The following is a 19,865-nucleotide window of genomic DNA, read 5'->3' on the forward strand; positions in this document are numbered from 1 at the left end:
CCTTACAGATCATCTCCTTTCASCCCTTGCYATGGGCAGGGACACCTTTCACTGCTCCAGGTGGCTCCATCACTAAGACACGGACTATAACTAAACTATTCCAGTTTTCCTGGGAGCATCAGGAGGGTGGAAGTGCCTGCATCACGATCGGTGCAGTTATTGCAGCAGGACTGGGGCCCTTGCTTCCCATTTTAAATGGTTTTATTTCTGGTTCTGTGCATGGAAAACACCCTACAGATCCACAGCTGGAGMWGTGCCAGGGGAGRKTTAGGTTGGAATTAGRAAAAKGTTCTTTCCCCAGAGGGTGGTGGGGACTGAACAGGYTCCCCAGGGAATGGTCACAGCCCCAGAGCTYCAGGAATATTTGGAYAASAGRGGACAGAGTGGGATTGTTGGGATGTCCTGTGCAGGGCCAGGATGGCTGGATGATCCTTGTGGGTCCCCTTCAACTCAGGATGTTCTGATTCTGTGATTCTGTGATTCTGTGATTCTGTGGTTCTGTGATTCCAGGTGTCTGGATGATCCTTGTGGGTCCCTTTCAACTCAGGATGTTCTGATTCTGTGATTCTGTGATTCTGTGATTCTGTGATTCTGTGATTCCAGGTTTCTGGTTCTGTCTCTGGGTGAGTGGTTTGGGGGTTACAGTGGCACTGCTGGGTGGACGGTTAGAATTGATGATTTACAGACTCACAGAATCTTTCGAGCTGGAAAGGGTCAAACAAAGATCATCAAATCCAACTCTTAAATAACTGATCCACACGTGAACCCACAACCTTGGTGTTATTAGTGCCATGCTCTGACCAACTGCACTAATCTCATGGTTTTACAGGAGAAAGGAATGAGAAGAGAGCGTCCTTACAAACAGACTGACTCTGGGGGTAAGGTAAGGATGATACTGAGAGATAGAAGGAAACAATTGGAAGGATTTCCATAGGAATTCCTTTGATTGACTTATCCCAGACTATGTTAATAGACTACAAGAGCAGAGACACAGAGATGTATATTGAAAGGGGGCAATGGATGATAGAAGAGGGGGTTTCATCAGGTGTTTCGGGGAGTCTGTACCTCTCCCAAAGGGGAGAGAGAGAGGGAACTGCGGCCGGGAAATTGGGATAAAAGAGGCTTTGTCCTCAATGAATTTGAGCAACCCCATGGGAAATGCCCATGAACCTCTCCCTTTATTCATGCATAAAGTTGCRGGACTCCTCTGTCTCCTTTTTGCACCTAAACCTCTGRTGCTTGTGGATTAATTTTCCTAACACAGGTCTCTATCACCCGTACCGATCCGGTGACTCCCGAAGGAAATTTGCAACGAAAGAGGACAGAAATATCTAAAAAAAAAAAAAAAAAAAAAAATCCCTTTGTGGCCACGGGACTACAACTCCCGGCGTGCACCGCGGCGGCGCGGCGGGGCCGTGCGSYGGCCAAGATGGCGGACGGGGCGCTGAACCCCGGCGTGAACCTGGAGGCGTTCGCCCAGGCCATCGCCGCCATCCAGGCACTGCGCTCCAGCGTCACCCGCGTCTTCGACTGCCTCAAGGATGGGATGCGCAACAAGGAGACGCTGGAGGGCCGCGAGAAGGGCTTCGTGGCCGCCTTCCAGGAGAGCCTGCACTCGGTCAGCCGCGATCTGGGGTGAGCGTTGGGCGCTGTGGGCGGGGAGGGGGTCCCGGGCTGTCCTGGCTCTTGTCACTGTAGGGGAAAGTTTTAGGTAAATAAATGCGAAAACGGTCGGTTTTATTCCCCCCAGCACCGTGCGCGTTGCCCCTTCCCGGTGTTCCGCTCCAGAGTCTCCAAAGGGTTGAACGTACTCCTAATATTGACCTGGTTTTTGTTCTCGTTTTGTTTACTCTCGGTGGGATGACACTGGCAGGTGAAGGTGTTTGGCTGCAAGGAGATTTTTTCTCTGTATTTTGAAGTTTTTCGTTAAAAATTCAAACATTTCCTAGGTGCAGACTATTCAGTAGCATGTAAGCGGTTCAGGAATGATAGTTTTATTACTAAAACTTGTTAGGCTGGGAAGTTATCCCAGATAAGCGTAGTTGTTTATTACCTGCAGGTGTGTTTTGCTTAAGTAGGCACAAACTGCTGAGGCTGAAGACATGGAGCAAAGTTATGGGCAGAAGGGAGAGGCTGGCTCAGTTTCATTCAGAAATTTTGTTTGTTTGAGTTGAAAACCCTTACACAGACACAGAAACTGACTCACGGTCTCATTCAGAAATTTAGTTTATTTCAGTTGAAATCGCGTACACAGACGCAGGAATTGAGTACTGGGTGTACACTTGGGGACAGGTTTAGTGGTGGATTTGTCAAGTTGGGGTTTATGGGTTTATGGTTGGACTTAATGATCATAAAGGTGTTTTCCAACATAAGTGACTCARTGATGGTCAGTGCTGATCCCACCACTGAGCTGTGGGGTTTGCTGTGTCCTCCTGGGAACCATCAGCATTTTCTGGGGAGATGTCCACAGGCACTTAAACACCACTTCCCTGAACATCTTCTGGTTTAGGGTCTTGTGTATGAGATTTTGTTTCTTGCTGGCTAAAAGGCCTTGCAGATTATTGGTTGTGATGTAATTTGTTACCCACTTCTTCCCTTGTGATGGGAAAGGTGGTGGATAACCCTTCTTGTGAATGATGCTGTACCCAGCTCTAGGGATGGGTGTTGTGTCCTTTTGGGTTTTAGTTTTCGAGCTGAGGAGGCCTCGTGGTTTCCTCTGTGGAAGCTGAGCTGTTCCACTGCTTATCCTTCTTCCCTTGCTCTAAGAGTTATCAGGTACAAACCCAAAATCTTGTTTCCGAAACAATAACACAAAACAACTCAGGAGTTGGACTTGGATCCTTGTGGGTCCCTTCCAAYTCAGGATATTCCATGGATTGGCCTGGTCAAGCAGCAGGGGAATACTCCAAGGTGGGCTGAAGTTAATGCTACCAGTGGACTTTTATGTAGTGAAAGTATTGACTGGTATCTCTATTCAGCAAATCCTCAGTTATTATGCCTATACACTTACTTTATTGTATTCTTTTGTCAAGGAGTATTAAGCAGATTTGTGAGTATTCACAGCACCAGAGGCTGGGAAGGAATGTAGGCCATGGAAACTTGAAGGAATGATGATTAATAGAGAATTCTGTGGTAGTGAAGTGTGGAGGTCTTTTAACTGTCAGTTCCCTGATTGTTGGAGTTTATTTTTGTAACCTTTCTCAAATGCAAATTGAGATATTTGGGATTTTTCTCTACAGAGATTTTCATAAGCTGCCTTTTGGAAGGCCTGCCTTTAATTTAGTGGAACTTCTGAAAGTGCAGAAGGTGTACTGGGCAGTCCAAAGGAAAAGCACTTGATTAGTGATGTCACTTGAAAAACTGCTTTTTTATATCTGTGCAAARTGGCCAGTCTTTCTTCTGCAGTTGATTAATGCAAGTTTGAAAWATTGCTTAACTTTTGTTATGATTAAATGTTGTGTTTGACAAATGAGATATGAAGCAATGATAGATCATTTCACAGTGAGGGATTTTTTTCATGGGAAAATGGTGCTTATTATGCTTCAGTTGAGTATTTTATGCTACAAATATACAAATTACTCATGGAAATCAAAACATCCTTCCTTGTCCTGAAAACTTGGAAGGCAGATATTTGCTTACAGTAATCACAGCCTTYGCAGGATTGTCCCCAGGTTTAGGATTAATGCCAGTTCTTGTGTGTATTTATATGAGGACAATATTAATTTGGAGTTCTCTGATGAATTGATGAGGTATCTCTAGTATTGCAGGCAGTGCTAAAATCAAAATACTGTTGTTTCTGAGGGGCTGCTTTGCTCAGAAGGTGCTCTGGGTTGTGATTAGGTCCTGCCATATTCTGACTCTTTCCAGGTTGTTTTCAAAGACTCTTGACTTGTACTTTGTCYCCTTAGAAGAACTGAGCTTAACAACCAACACACTGCTTCAAATTGTTTGGATAATACAAGTGATTATGTTTTAAATCAAATTTGGGACATATTTAAAACTCATTTAGATACTGAAATAGAGTTGGTGCATGATGCTGTCCCTTGGAGGATTGCACGTCTGCGATTTCCTGACTTTAAAAAACACCTTTCTGTTTTCTTCCAGGGAACTGGAGCGTCTGAGTAACCTGGTTGGGAAGCCCTCAGAGAACCAYCCCCTGCACAACAGTGGGCTCCTGAGCCTTGACCCTGTGCAGGACAAAACCCCTCTGTACAGCCAACTGCTGCAGGCCTACAAATGGTCAAACAAGGTATGAAATACATCAGAGTCAGAGTCATTCAGTTGTGTATTCCCACAGCATGCTGGGTTTGTGGTACACCAGACCTGTGAGTGTTTGGGGCTGTCAGAAGGGCTGACTTTTTTGGAATTGAAGAGGATAATATGTCCCTAAATGTACTTTCAAAGGTAAAACGATGATTTAATTAAGAGGAGACTTTTGCAATACCAAGGTGTGCCCTTTATCTCAAAGGGRGTATTAACTCCCAAGCATTTCCACATTTAACATCCATATGAAATGAATGTGTACAGAGTCATTGCATCTGGCAGTAAACACTGTAAGAGAGGCCAGTGGGATATTAGAACAGAGAATCAACAGCTTATGTCACCTCCAAACCATTTGTGGGAAAGAGTCAGGTGGAGAAGTTGTCATCATCAGAAATCTTGAGGCCTGCAGTCTCAAAAGTAGCTTTGTATTCAGCAGCTTTGACATCCCTCCTGTTGTCATATCATATACATGGCATTGAATTTTAAGTAATGTAACAAAAAAAGGCAGATGATTAATGCAGTCGTTTGCATTTAAAAAAAAATTGGGTAGAGAATYTTCTTTCTCAACAACATAATTCAGTTTTGTAAACCTATATGTTGAATATATGTAGGATTTGGATAGGTTTATTTCCTTTTCTACTCTGAACAATCTACTTGTGGCTCAAAAATACTCCTCACCTAATTTTCTTAAATAAGTAAACATGGCATTGCAATTATTGCTGGCCTCTGAGCACTGTTATGTTTCAGGTTCCCTGTTCCCATCCTGATTTTTTTGAGCATGCCTAATACTTTTAATAGAAATATTAAAATGGGTAAGTATATAAAAACTTCCTTAAAATTATGTTCAAAATACTGTARGCTGTGAAGAAATAGAAAAGATGGATTAATTTCTGTTACAGTAATTAGTAGTGAGAGTGTCCGGAGTTGTAGCTTTTTATACCCTTATGCAAGACAGCAGGAGTAAGCAGGAATAATAAATCTGAAAATATTTGGAGCATTAAAAGAAAGAGTTTCACTTTAAATTATTTATTATGATACATGAGCCAGGAAGACTTTGAGAGTACACAAATACTTCGTAGGCAAATTCTTGCTATGCATTGAGCCAATCTAATATTATTCAGATTTAAGATAGAATACTGCAATAACATTTGTATGAGTACCACAATAATATTGGTATAGTAATGTGTTAGAATACAAATGTGTGTTAATGTTTTCTAAAATCAGKAGAATTTGCATTGATAGAAATTTGGTATGATTGGAAAATGGGGGGGCACAAGAGAGATTTTTAAGTGAAGATTTGTTAATTGAGGAAATATTTCATGTTTGGTTGTGTTCCTGGCTGTTAGCAGAAGATTATTGGCACTGAGGTAAAAATAATTAATTGCTACTTTCAGCAAAAGTAAAAGTAGGAAAACTTAYAAACTTGTAAGGCAGTTAAGTCTTCAGGGATTTAATTATTTCTTTAGGTCATTATCAGAGTAAACTCAGGAGGTAATGAAATAGCTTTGACAGAGCTGTTCTAATGTAGTTTTTTATTAACTTAGAGTGTTATGGAGCTTTGAAGAGCAATTTTTTGTAATCCTGGATTCGGATTTCAGAAAGCTGGATGTATCCTGTTCAATCATATACACAGTGAAATGCTGCAGGAGAAGAACAGTCTCTTTTATTTTAGCTGTGAGACAGAAGTCAGAGACAACAGAAATAAAAAGGAAAACACTGGCTAAGTAGCAGGAGATGTGTTGCCTGTGTGAGGGTGTGTAACCAGCMCAGATCCTTTTGTTCCTGCTTAATTCTTCATTGCTAAATACACTTCTTGAATAAGAGATATTTCATTACTTCCTCTRGCTACCTTCTATTCTTATTATGTGTCTCTTGCTTCCAGCTGCTGCGCAGGGATGGTTTAGAAGTGATGGTCTGTCAATACACTTTAGATCTGCCTGCATTTAATTTTTAATTTGTGACCCCTTTGTGGCTTGCCTGCTTGTATTTTTGATGAGCTGAGATAAGGGCATTTTCCTTTCCCTTTGATTGTTCATGCATTACTGATGGCATGAACAGCCCCATGGCTGCCAGGGGAGGAGAGTTCTGGGGCTCTGGTGCCATTCCAAAAGAACATTCACAAAATACAGGGAAAAGGAGTGCACAGAGTGTGCTGCATGTCTCAATGCATTCTGCCTATTTTTAAGACACGAGGAGACTGTTAAAGTCAATTTTAGGACACTAATAAGTAAAATTGGTAATAACTGGGCTATCTGTGAGAGGCAAATTCAGTTGATCAAAGCACTGTGCTGTGGTTCATGAGATACTGGATGTTAGAATAGTTGTTTCTTTGAAGCTTTGATTTGATTTTGGGTCAAGAAAAATGCCCAATTTTGTTGTGGTCTTGGATGCATGGATAAATTTTTGGGTTAAATAGTAGTACTGGGTGTGAAATGTAGTGAAGATCATAGAGGCATCAATGGAGAATGCCGTGTTTGAGTTGTGAATGTTGACACTGGAGATAAGACTAATCTGACACTTAGCAAAAACTTGTTTTGTTTGCCATAATTAGTACCTGTAGCCGTGCTTTGTTATGTATTTGGAGGAAAATTTACACTTTCAGGTACAGGTTGCTGACCCCTTTGGCTGAATGCAGTAGAGATGAATTGCATTTAATTGTGATTTCACAGATACTTGCCCTGAGCCTTATTTTAGTKCTCCTGTGAGTCACAGCATTAGTTCCTCCATTTCTGATTTTAAGTTTACCTGCTTCAGGAGTAAGAAAAAGTCCAATGGGAAGAATGAAAACTTCCCTTACAGAAGTGTGTTATCTTGGCAGTGCTTGTTATTTATGAGCACCTGCTCTCCTGATATTTACTTACTGTAGTTTATCCAATAGTTTTGCAGATGGTAAAGTTGTCCGTGTAATGGAAGCAGCTGTTTGGGAACACAACAGCTTGTCAAGTGCATTAATTGCACACACACACAGCTGTAAAGGAACTTTCCTTTTTCAGGTGTTTAACAGCTCTGACCAAGCCATAGCTGAAAAACACAGGAAGTTTATTTTATTGCAGGCAASAGCTAAATGGTTTTTCTTCTTTACTTTAACTCATTTTATCTATTAGTGGAAATCATGGAAGTGAATTACTTTGCTGCCTGTAGGRTACATGGAGATGTGTAGTAGCCATGGAACAATATTTAGGTCTACTTGACAAATTTCTTTACCCTCCTCTTCAATTTTATTTAAGAAAAGAGGWCATCTTTATTACAGTTGAAGAGCTGTTTCCTGGAAGGATCCATAYGTACCTCCTAATGTAATACTGAAGATATAATAATAGATAAGGTAAAAATGAGCTATCATTCTGCAAGGTTAATGCAGAGAGAGTATTATGGGTAAGATAGGAAGTTTGTAGATAGCAGGAGGTTTTTTTCCTCCTGGACTGCCTCTGTTTAGTCATTCCACTTGAATTCTGGGCTTGGGAGTTATGTACATCTTGGCAGTTGATTTTTTTCCTTTTTTTGGTAGTACACTGCTGTGTCTGAGCAGGTGAAATCTGATGTGACAGTAGCAGTCAGGAGGGTTTCTGGTTTGTGTTTGTGTGGCCTCATCCTGCCTGCAGAGGCTGTGCCTTACCCCTCATTACCAGGTGCCTGCTTCTTGCATTGCCTTGGAATTCAAAGGAGATTGCCACAGAGCAKAAGGCATCAACTGAGTTTAGATTGAAGGAACGTCTGAAAGTCATTTCCTAGACTGAAATACTGATTATGTTTTGAGGTTTTTATAATTCTTTTTTTAAGAGATGTGACCTCAGATTTGTAACAGACACTGCACTTTTATTTCAGGTGTATTTGTGTCATCCTTCCCTGTTCCCAGTGCTCTTTGTTCTCTGCAGGAGATGAGACCACCAACTCATGTATAACAGCATCCTTTACTGAACAAYTGCATGTTTCTCAATATTCTCAATACTGGGTGACAAAAAGGTTTTGTGGGGGGATAAATACTTGTTGGTTCTGTGATTAAACAAGCATCATACTTTCCCACACATAAAATGTTTAATGAAGCTTGTGGTGGTGTGGTCATTTGATCCAGCTACAGTAATGCTGCTGGTCAGAGTGGGTGCARGATTTTGGAATCCAGGAGTGTCAGCTCGTTCTTTGAGTGGTGCAAATTTTGGGCTTCCATCTGCAGCCTCGGGGAGGTTATTTATGGCCTGCAGTGTGTACTTGTTCATCCTTTGTCCTTGGCAGAGTGTTCCATGCCCTCGCCCTGTGGGTGCCCGAGGCAGTGCCTGTTAAGGGGTTTCCATTGGCTCCAGTGGAACAGAAAATTGTGTATTTTATGTCCACTGAGCAAGGAAAATGCTTTTTTGGGCAGGTTTCCCCTCTCTTGCTGGAATGCTGTTAAGTAGTTCATGTCCCACATTTGAGCTTTAATCATTRTAGAGATCTTTTATTAGTTTGCTTCTGTTTGTTCAGGTGCAGGGTGTGTGCAGAATRGTTTAGCTCCCAAACCAACACTCCAGAATTACTTCAACCAGTGAAGAGACACTGGGTTTGTTGGAGAGCAGCAAACTCAGTCTCCCTTGAGTTGCTGAGTGACAGCAGTGTTAGCAGAGTTCACTTGCCCAAGTAAAAATAGCCTTCTGCAAGACTATTTCCTCTCYTTCCTTCTCTCCYCTCTTTTRCAGGGAAGGGTTTGTGTTCMGTCTTTCAGATAATATTAACCACAGTAGAAATGGAGAAAAGTTAGAGCAATTGTAGTCTTGGACAAGTACATTTTTTCCATGAATTTTAACTTCAGTGAAATGCAGTGTTGTATTCCCTGCTGCTTTCAGAGTTGCATTCAGCCATGTGTTTTACTCCAATTCCAACACTTCTTGAACCCATGTGTGTAGGTGCAGGTGAGGGTGGTGGTATTGTTTTATTTTCATGAGATGCTACTTACAAAACATGATAACCGTGTGTTTGGGAAGGCTATTTTCTACTGCCTCAAGCAGAGAGCAAAAAATCAGCTTTTCTGACTTTGTAACTTTTTGGGGAAGTAGATTTATAGCAAATTATTTCATTTACTTATTTGTGAATAGATTATTTTGGCAACTTGGGTAAACTTGATGATATCTGTGCATTTTAAGTTTTCCAAGTGAGCAGAGCTGGACAGGAGTTGTCATGAATTYATTTGAAAGTAATATGCTGGCAAATGCAAAATGAGGAAAAATTTCTGTTGATCTGCATGTGGAAATAGGCTAAATATATTTGGATTTAAATTTGTTGCTTCATAGCTTCCTCTTRTTTTTACAGAAATTTAAAATCGAACTGTTGAGATTACCATTAATGAGTTAAAATGATTTTCTGTCACATGACTAAAGAGAAAAGGTATAGATAGGTTTTGTTTATTAAATTATTTTGATATGTTCCCTGATAAATTATTTGTATAAATTGTGTTTATTGTAGGGCTCAAAAAAAAGAAATCAATAGAGCATGTAGAGAAAGACCAGACTTGTTACAGCTGCACTTGGTAACTTAGTATTGATTAGACACAAATATTGAGTGTAATGACAATAAGTGACATTAATTGTTAACCATGACAGTAGAGAAACACTGTAGAACAGGAAAAAAATTACTTCATCTTGACTGTAAAAGGACATATTAATTCAGAGGAACATTAATTTTGAATTTTTGTGCTCAAACATTGTGAATTTATTGTGGTTTTACAGTAGCATGGACAATGTAACTGGATTATTGTGTTGGYACTTCTTGGGAGTTTCAGGCACACGGCCAAAATATTGTCCTTTCAGAAGTCTTTTTTCTACAAAAATGTGCCAGTATAATATTATGGAGATCTAGATTGTTCTGGTGAGATTTAATCCATCCAAATTGGGAGAGATTTTCCCTCCATGTGTACTGGAGTGTCACAAGAGAAGTGGCAGAGTGTGGCATTGAAGAGAAGTGGATCAGCTGCTGGCCCAGGGCTTCCAAAAGTGCCTTTTGAGGATCACCACTGTTGACTGGGATTGTATTGGAARGTTGGTGGTGCAGCTGGTCTAGAGGGAGCTCTAAAGGAGTTTGAAGTGGTCAAAAATCCTTGGTTTGCTGACAGAAGGGAACAAGTGAAAAAATAAAACAATATTTGAATTGAAATAACGAGTCCCTGCAAGGGGATTTGTGGTGGAATCTGCTTTGTGAGAGCAGAATCRGCTTCCTAGAGTCCAGCTGTGGGCTCCTTTCCAGGGTGGATAAACTATGRGAGTTTATGTTCCTGTCACTGGGGAAATGAATGACACATACTCTGGGGGGTTTTGTACACTGGACACAAAATAGGAGCTGAGCCACTTGGATTCTATTCCTGCTTTTCTTACTAATTGTTATAACCTTGAACAGGACGCAGGATTTTTTTCTATGCCTCATTTTTCGTGCAGACAAAATAGGATAATGTTACTTAACCTAGTTCTTGGGAGAGTTTCTAGTCTAAATGTGTCTCAGGTGCATTGGATTCTTTGGACAGAAATGTTTAGTAGATGCCAAGTATTATATAGCCAGTGACTAATGTTGTTTGCCTGGCAGTCTGGAAAAATGCCCTTTATGGGCTTTTAATTCTGTGTGATTTTGGGCAGATGTCTGGTGAAATGCCCTTGCTGTTCAGAATTACATTAATGTTCTCTTTTTCCTTCCTTTTTTTTTTTTTAAATATGACTGGCTACCTCTCTGCTTCCAACTGCTGTAGTTATTAATTACTGCTCAGTTCTCTGCCTGGAGAATTCTGACTTTTATTATTGCAGGGTTGATTTTAGTGACCAGCAATGGCAGGGATGGCAAATTCAGGTGGTGTGCAGATTATCCTTGATATCATAATGATGGGGGGGAAAAATCCCTGGAAAAGCTGTTTATTAGATAGGACTTATCTTCCTTAGAGATCCTGCCTAAAGCAGTGTCTGGGGCATTAGAGATGGGTAACTTYAGTTATGTCTGTCTTCTCTTTGAAAGATGGGTCTTCCCTCCTCAGCTCTGATTCACTGGAATCTTCAGCTTTTTTGGGCTCTCCTTTCTTTGCCTTTAACTCCTCTGCTGATTTCAGACAAAAGTCCAAGCCAGGGCTGTTGTACCTGTTTTATTGTTACCCTGTTTAGGTATAAAAGCGTTTCTGACACCTGATAATCTGAACAAAAGGAAATTAAAGTTGCCAGTGTTGTTTTTTCTTGCACTATGGCAAGTTACCGTGGCAGATGAGAATTTCCCACATATGCTATATGCTGACTTGTGCTACTAGAGAAATTAGTTGAATTTATTTGACATTTTAGTAGACTGAGGTTACTTCAGAAAGAGTGATGAGGAGTAACTTGTTGCTTGAAAAAAAAAAGAGAAGTAATTAGCCTTTGTTTCTGACTTATTTTTGCTACATAGTTTGAATGTTTTATCTGTGATCTTCCCAGAGTTATCATAGTAATAATTCACACCAAGATGCTGTGGTGAAGTAAGGTTATATGTGCACAAACACAATTGCCTTCCTTACTGAATTTTTTTAGAATATTTTATTCCAAATGTGAAGCAGCCTGAGAGCAATAATATGGTGATTTTTTTGTTGTTGTGCTGGTRTTTGTTGTTATTCAACAGTATTTTTCAAGGCTCTGATCAAAATAATGCTGTAAGCAGTACCAGTCTCACTTTTCCTAATTATGGGAAGTGATCTATCAATAACACACTATTATAAATCACARCCCCCTTGTCAGCTGGTGGGAATTATTTAATGCTTTGCAACACCTTTATTTGCTAATGAGTGGGTTTTTTTCCCCTCTTTCTTTGATAAGTATTAATGTCCTAGCTGTTAGCCTATTTCAGGATGGAAATGATTGATGTGGCTCTGTTTTAACCAAAACACTTCTGCCCACTCCTGGTTCTTCCTCCCCTAACTCATTTTTCCCTCTGCAAGAACAACTCACGCAGTTGATGTTGGATGGCTCAAACATGTAATTTATAAATCAGTGATAATTTTCCCTTTCTAAGCTGTGTAGTGTGGTCATCAAACCAAATTGGTTAAAACTGCCTTGCTTTGTGTTGGGTTTGAATCCAGCTAAGCCAGGTCCAGACACAGAAATGTGGCCTGTGGGTAACTCATGGTGCCAGCCATCAGAGCAGCAGAAAAGACTTTACTTTGAGAATCTGAGGAATACAACAAAGTATCCCTGGAAATCCATGTTGTTTGGGGATTAATTGATGAATATGCAGGACTGCAGAGCAAGAACAGCCTTGTGAGAAACCCTCAGACCCAGCATTGCTTTGAATTCCCAGTTCTGTTGGTGGCTTAGGCTGACTCTCTGCTGGTGACAAAGCCTGACCAGCTCGGGGATGGTGCCACCATAAAAGCAAAAAGGATGTTTTCAGAGATTCAGCGTCCTGTTTCACTTTCTTTGAGGCAAATTAAAGATGTTTGTAAAGCATTCGGTGACCTTCAGTGAAGGGCATTCAAGGAATATGAACACTAATATAAAATAACTGATGCAGGTGATAAGCATCCCAYAGATACTCTTTATATGGAAAAGGTTTTTTTAAAGCTTCTAGAGGAAATCAAATAAAATGGAAAATTTAATGATGTCACCCTGTTGCTCTCTACTTTTGTTGTCGTCAGGTCTTTTATTGTGACTGTTATTTGTTTTTTTTAATGCAGAAGTGCACTCATCTCTGTTCTTCTTTGGAGTTCTCATTTGGAGTTACTGAAGCTGCCCTGCCCAGACAGTTCACAGTGGATTTATTTGTTTCAGTTGCATATAAACAATGCTCAGTWCTTCCCCATTTTATCTTAATCATGTGCTGTTGATAATTGGGCTACAAAACATGGAAATGGCCYAACAGCTAATAAGATTGAGACCAGTCTGTGTGAGGAACTGCATGTAATCAAAACTGCATTTCTGACCACTGGTTGCTGCTTTGTGGAARTGTGCATTTGACAAAAATGTGGCAGTAGCTTTTTATTCAGCAGGACTTAATAGTGAGTTGCTGATGCTGAAGGTGTGTAAACCAGAGGGACCTGTGGTGACCCTCGAAATCTCTTGCTTTTTGGGGTCAATGSAGACTGATTTTATTTTGCTGAGAGGGAAGAGTAATCCTGCTGTGGGTAAGTGGGGGTGTTTTGTGGCTGAAAAATGTGAATAAGAAATTACAGACCATGGCATCAGGATYATGACTGGATAAGAGTTTTAGCCTGTGGAACTCTTTGTCTGGCTGTAGAGTAGTCTGGCTTCTGGAGTAGTTCCAGAGCCGTGTCTTTGCTCTCCTGGAATCTCAGTGGTGCCATTGTTTGGGCTGGTTTGGGGATTGATGGGAAAAGAGAGATCAGAATATGAGCGTTACACTCAGAGCTGCTGCCCTCCCAACTCCATTTGCTGCTGGGATATTTTCTTGGTATGAGCTAGCATTTAAATCTACTAATCCTGAAGTTCTGGAAATAAAGACACTTATCAGTACATGTCATCATGTCCTTTGCTGATACAAGATTAGCCCAAGCATTTATAGCAGTTCATTTAATCTAATTTTAAGTGCCTGAATGTAACGATTCTTGCAGAAGAAACAAAAAACATGAATAATATCTTTCAACCAGTGACATTTGTTCAGTTTCAGTATATGCAGAAAAAGATGTCCTCTGAATTAATAAAAGGAGATTTAATGAAAGCTGATTGATTCTATCAGGTGCTAGCCATCCACATTTTTGATCTTTTCASGGAAAGATCAAAAGTTTCTGTATCTTGAGCATCAGTTACCTTGTGCTCTTTTGTGAAGTTCTTGGCTTAGTGTGAAGCATTCAGTCATGCTTTGGAGCTGCACTGAGTGTGCTGAAAACTTAAGCCCTCGAGTTAAATGCCTAAATCTGGACTGGGTGAGTAATSTGAGAGGAGAAATGGCACATGGCTGCAGTTGCACAATTGCCTGGTCTTTTRGTGAGTTAAAAATGCATTTCTTGGGGTGTATGTTTTTACATATACTCATGAATTTACTTGTTCTCAGAKACCTCTTCTTCAAAAGCCCATCCACTGACAAGCTGACAGTAATAACTAATATCCTTATTAGATGGAATTAGCACATATCATCATTATGAGCAGTAATGGCCACGTTGAAATGTTAAGGGTATTTTCAAGATTACCTCAGACTTGGTTGCAAAGTAGGGTATAATGGCTACATCTTAGAGCRTCTAATGAAATCACAGAGGTCTTTGATGTTCAGAGTTGTGCTTTGGAACAAATAGTTCTGTTCAAAACCAGCAGAGTCTTGATTAATTTGGTTGTTGTAGCTGGGTTCTCTAAGCTCCTGTGGCTGGTAGTGGCAGAGTATAAAGGTGCTCTGTGTACTGCATGGGCCATTAGACACAAAGGAATTGTATCTTGATGTGACATTTTACAGTATATTCTAAAATAGATGTATTTACTTCTCATTATATGAAACTGCAATTCCTGGGGAAATCAATATTGAAAATACCCACTAAAAGCCTCCCAGGATCTGCAAGCRTGCACAAAAAGGAGCTGGATGCATGTGCTATTACCCACAAGTGGTGGGTTAAAGTGAATTATTTTAATCTTTTCATGTCAACATCAATTCAGTGTATTTTCCTTATTGCCCCAGCCTCTTACTGCTACAGAGGATGCAGAGAATGTGGACTGGAGCAGCAGGAGTCCTCAGGTGTCTTTAAACTGTTTTAAGCTGTCCATGGTTTGAAAATATTCAAGAATCTGTGATRTGAGCTGTTTGACATTTTTCCTATTCCAAATGCTCAAAGGAATAAATCTACATAAAGAGTGTTAAAATGAGAGAATCTTTGCGACAACGTCTGGATCTCAGAATGTTACTTTATTTCTCTTTTGGCTGACCACCATGATAAAACAGCTGAATCAAATACATTCTTTTATGTATAAAATATATTTTTTGGGTTTTGACAGCTTGTTTCCAGTTTTAGTCTAATTCAGTTTGAAACAGCTGTTCCTGCTCTCTGCAAAACAGTTTTCTGATGGAAATCATGACATTCTCAACTACTGCAGTGTTACTGAGCTCTGTCTCATTTCAGATGGTGGTTTTTCTTTGCAGAGAAAGAATTCTTCATTCAGAGAAAATGCCACTTTTGTATCAAATAAGCTGCAGTTAAAAAGATAATGGCTTCCCTCCTCCCTCTGAGGTTATCCCTCAGTGAGGGTGGATATGTGTTTCTCTTTTGAGATAAAACATCCCTGTGTGTTTTACCATTAGTTAGATTTTTATTCTAATGTTCCCTGCCCTACCCATCTGCTTTCAGTTGGGTTCTATTTAGAGTCTTCTCTGCAGTTGTCTCTGCACTCAGACTTAACAAGTTCTCTGCTTTGCCGTCTGCTTCAGTTTTACTCTGGAGTCAAATCTTGTATTTTCAGAATTTTCAGCGTAGCATTTTCAGTTTGCTCAGTGCCATCGTGGGTTTCTTTTCTTTTTCTTTTTTTTTTTTTCTTTTTTGGCTGCGCTGCTTGATGCTTCTTCCAAAGCTGTTTGTAGAAATTTCAAAGATCACAGAGCTGATCAAGTCTGTAAGCTCTCTTGTGCTTGATAAAGCACCACCAAACCTTTCATTTCCAATTTTCTGGCTCTTTTCAGGGTTTTTTTTTAACCCTGCTTGTAATACGGAATGAAGTTAATAACTTCCAGCTTAAAAGAAGCTTGCTATGTCATTGACTCTGTGAACACGAGTAATGATGTGGACTTCTCARAACACTTCTGATGGGGAGGATGGAGGTTTTGGCAGCAGCAGTGTTGCCAAGTTTATTGTGGGACTGGAGGGACGCTGGGGTTGTACATCCTCCTCTTTCTTCTGTTCTTAGCRTGCTGGATGAGGTTTCACAAGTCAYTTYGTTGTGCTTGTCYTTTTCCATCTATAAAAYACAGAGCTATAAAATGAGGGTTGTGGTCAGAGTGAGTGCTCAGAGAAATCCGAGAGATGCTGCACACGAATAGGATCTCTGGTGTTGCTGGTCCTCACTTCCAAGCCCAGTATGGACAAACACCATCCTGAAGTCTCTTTTGAGTTTGTTTTGTTTTTTAAAGGAYAGTTTATCAGCTGAAATAAAACTACCATCCAATACCACTCGAAAGCTTTAAAGCTTTACTTCCTAAAGAGCTGTTAAATATGTTTCTGTTCCAAATTCAATGTTTTGCCTGGCAAATACTTTGGAGTGTTTGTAGTTTTCCTTGTATTTATTTATTTTTTTTTTTCCCACAGTCTAAAAAAGCAGACTTGGGCTGCATTAGGATTAAGTGAGATTAGAAACATCTTCTTTCCATCCCTCTTGTGTACCTTGTATGGATACATCCTAATTGTATTGATATTGCATTCATCCTGCAGGAATCTAAGACCTTTAGTGTCTGCTGACKCTGCAGTTTTGATGGTGTGTTTTTCTTGCAAGTAAAATCAATTCAGACAAATCTTGGTAACTTTTACAACAAAATAAAATGACTGTGCCAGGCAGCCACGGGAAGTTTTTGAAGCATGGGCATGCTCTTAGATCACACACGGGGTTGTTCCAGCAGAATCGATTGGTTGATCTACTAGATTTAAAGGTCAACTGTAATCACATTTCAGGAAGATTGAGGAAGATATAAAATTGCTCCTGTGTTTTTCTGGGTCGGGTACYGCTCGTGGTGCTCTTTGCTTTCCCCCTGTACATCTTCATTTGCTCAGCYAGAGCATCAATACAGAAAGGGCACAAGTCAATGCGCTCGCTTTCTGCTGTCGATGAGGCAGCTCCTTAGTTGTTATTTCCTCCCAGCCAATACTTTCCCTCTGGAAGAGCTGAAGCTGAGAGGAGTTCACTGCACCTTACGGATTTGGAAGGAACAAATCTCTCTTCCAGGGAAAAGCTGTGAGGAAAGCTGCAGTCTGGCTGTCTYATTAGATAATCCACTCTGTTGCATCCCAGGGATGATTCTGTCCRTTCAAAGAGCAGCACAAGTGGAAGAGAGAGTTGGCACAACTCTCTTTCACATGTGAGGATCTTCAAAAGAACTGCTCATTACTCCTGTTTTAGGCTGCACTTGGTGTTGTACAGATGTCCATGGAGATCAGGCAGCTTTGGAATATTCTTTTTTGTGAACAGGGTGTATCAAAGTTGTATTTCCATGTAACAGGCAACAATATCTGCATACACAGGTGAATAAATTTCCTGTTAATTTTTTTGCTAGAGCCCAGATGAAACAACTGCGTTACCGTAGCAGGTTGCATGAATGCAAAGCAGCAGGGACATGGAATATTCACCTGCTCAGATAAAATTAATTTTCCTTACAAAGTAAAAGAATCCTGAAATGAAAAAGGGGGTTGATGAGGGAAAAAGGTTAAACTTAAGTTGTTAAACCAACACACTTTACTTTTAAAGTTTGTTCCCTCATAAACTATGTTATTGCTATATCCATTTGATGGGACTTCATGAATGAAGTTCTGCTCTTTTCCTGTACTGATCCTGTGTGGATCTTCCATGATAGAGGAGGAGAAATGTTTAAAATGGAATAGACTCTAATGGCATGGGAGGTGTTCCTGAATCAGGCAATACAGCATTGCAGATGTTTTTTGCTAATCTTCAAACAAATTTCAAAGTAACTTTATGATTTTTGTGTGGCTAGTAAACGTATATTTGCTATGGTCAGGCTCTGGAAAGGGTTTTGTTGTGTTAGCTGTACACAGAAAATTATTCTCTTTAAGAGTCACATTCCTTCAAAAAAAGTGTTGGAGGTCATGGTAACTGTTTTACAAAGGTTATTTGTAGTAGAACTCTCCGAGCCTAAATTAACTCAGAGAGTACTGTCCTCAGTGCATTTTCATATGTGCTAACTTGCAAAATGTAGTAATTCCCAGATGGATGGAAATCAGGGTCTGTGGCTTTTCTCTAAGCATCCATGACCTGCTTTTAAAGCAGACATGGACATACAGCAGTGGCTGAAGGCTCTGCTTGAGTGGGCTGAGGAGACATTTATTGTGCATTTATTTAAGGTGCCCTTTTTCAGAGATTCTTGCTCTGCTGGCTGCCTAAATTCAGTCTGTGTTTTGCTTTGTCAGCCACTGTGAAGTCTGGAAAACTAATGTCTCGTGTTCCCTACTCTTTTGGTAAATATGGAAAGGTTCTTTTTTCCTAAATAAATAATGGACCAGGGAAAGTTTTWGGAGACTTGGATGATCAAACTGGAGTAGCAGCACAGTCTTTGTGGTTTTCCCAGTGGCTGATGAAGTCAAGCATTGTCTTGACTGAATGATTTGTTTTTTCTTTTCTTGCAAGTTGCTTAAATCTGTTTATATTTTTTAACCTTTATTGATGTTTGTTTGTCTTCATTAAAAGGGTACTTAGGGGAACAATGGATCCTATAAAGGGCAGAAGTAGTTTGAGAAGGGTACTGCAAATACAGTTATTAATTTCCTGTCTGCAGTTGCATGTCATCCTGACCAGTAGGTTAGAAAGATTCTTGCAAGGGCTTCAAAGAGGTTGAAAACAAGAATACGTGACATGTTCATGAAGTTTTCAGGCTACAGGGAATTGTCAGGTTATAAAAGAATGCTTCTGTGGGGAAGGAAGTTCACAAAGTCAGAAAAACCTGCCAGTAGGATTGTTAGTGTCATGTAAACTTTATGCCTTTTCTCTTCTTGTTTTCTCTTCAAATCACAGRGCTCTATATCTTTTCTTTGTTTGGTTTGGTAGTTGTGGCAATTCTACCTGGAACTGAAATTCAGTTTAATATAGGATCCTTCAGTTGCCAGAATAAAATACCCATTAGAAAAGGGGAAGAAACATCCCTTTATTATCAAGAGTATTTTAAAAAGGTGTTTAATCAATCTTAGTTTGCTTTCTTAAGAAGAACAGTGCCAATGGCTGCAGTGCTGGCAGGAGGATGCTGGGATTGTTCATGGAAGTTCTGTTCTAATTCTTCTACAATGTCTCAGCCTTAAGTCTGGAAAAAGAGAAATAGATCTGAAAGCATCTTTCTTAAAAAGGACTTGCTKTGATTGTTTAATTGATTATTACTTTAAAGAACAGTAACATTTGGTTACTCACTGAGGGTGATGATAAACTTGTGCTTTGGAATTTCTTTTACAAGCCTACTCGAAGTGCTGGCAGTTYTGTGCTCGTGCTGAATTCTAAACCATTTGTAAAACTGTCTGCAGAGGCCTTTTACCAACAGCAGCAACTGTGTCAGTGAGTTTTGATTCAAGAAAAATAATAGACATATTCTACAGTGAAACACTCATTTTATTGGATTTTTTTAAAATTAAAACAATCCTGTAGGTAAAACAGGAATATGTCAGCATAATGTCTAGCTGAGTCGCATCACCTGTCATGGTGTGCAAGGCAAGATGATATTTCCTCTGCTAAATCCAGCTACTGAGCTTGCCCTTTAAACAACCTGATTTATCACAGGAAACTTGCAGAGGAAGAAGGATCTTGTGCTTGGCTTTAAACTGAGGTTTTCACCTGTGCTCTGRTTCCGTAGTGAGTATATATTTATTTTAAGAGATTCTTACGGTCAAAGAGTTTATCATGTTTTGGCCTTTCTGAGAAGTTTTGTGCTAGATTTTCTGATTTTTTTTTAAGTCCTTGCATAACTGGTATATTGCTTAGTCACGATGGCCTTGAAATGCAATA

The 19,865-nt window shown here is 40.0% G+C and overlaps 1 protein-coding gene across 1 annotated transcript in view; it reads left to right on the forward strand.

Moving 5' to 3' along the window:
* The first annotated feature begins 1,395 nt into the window (after positions 1-1,395).
* MED27 (mediator complex subunit 27) overlaps positions 1,396-19,865 on the forward strand; it is an 81,227-nt gene continuing 62,757 nt past the window's right edge. Inside the window, exons 1-2 of the mRNA XM_057371584.1 lie at positions 1,396-1,635; positions 4,105-4,249. Coding sequence (XP_057227567.1) covers positions 1,430-1,635; positions 4,105-4,249 — 351 coding nt within the window. The 5' untranslated portion in view covers positions 1,396-1,429. The remainder of the gene's footprint in view (positions 1,636-4,104; positions 4,250-19,865) is intronic.

Source organism: Malurus melanocephalus, unplaced genomic scaffold (genome assembly GCF_030028575.1).
Source record: "Malurus melanocephalus ecotype Western Australia unplaced genomic scaffold, MMel_1.1 scaffold_149, whole genome shotgun sequence".
NCBI lineage: Eukaryota > Metazoa > Chordata > Aves > Passeriformes > Maluridae > Malurus > Malurus melanocephalus.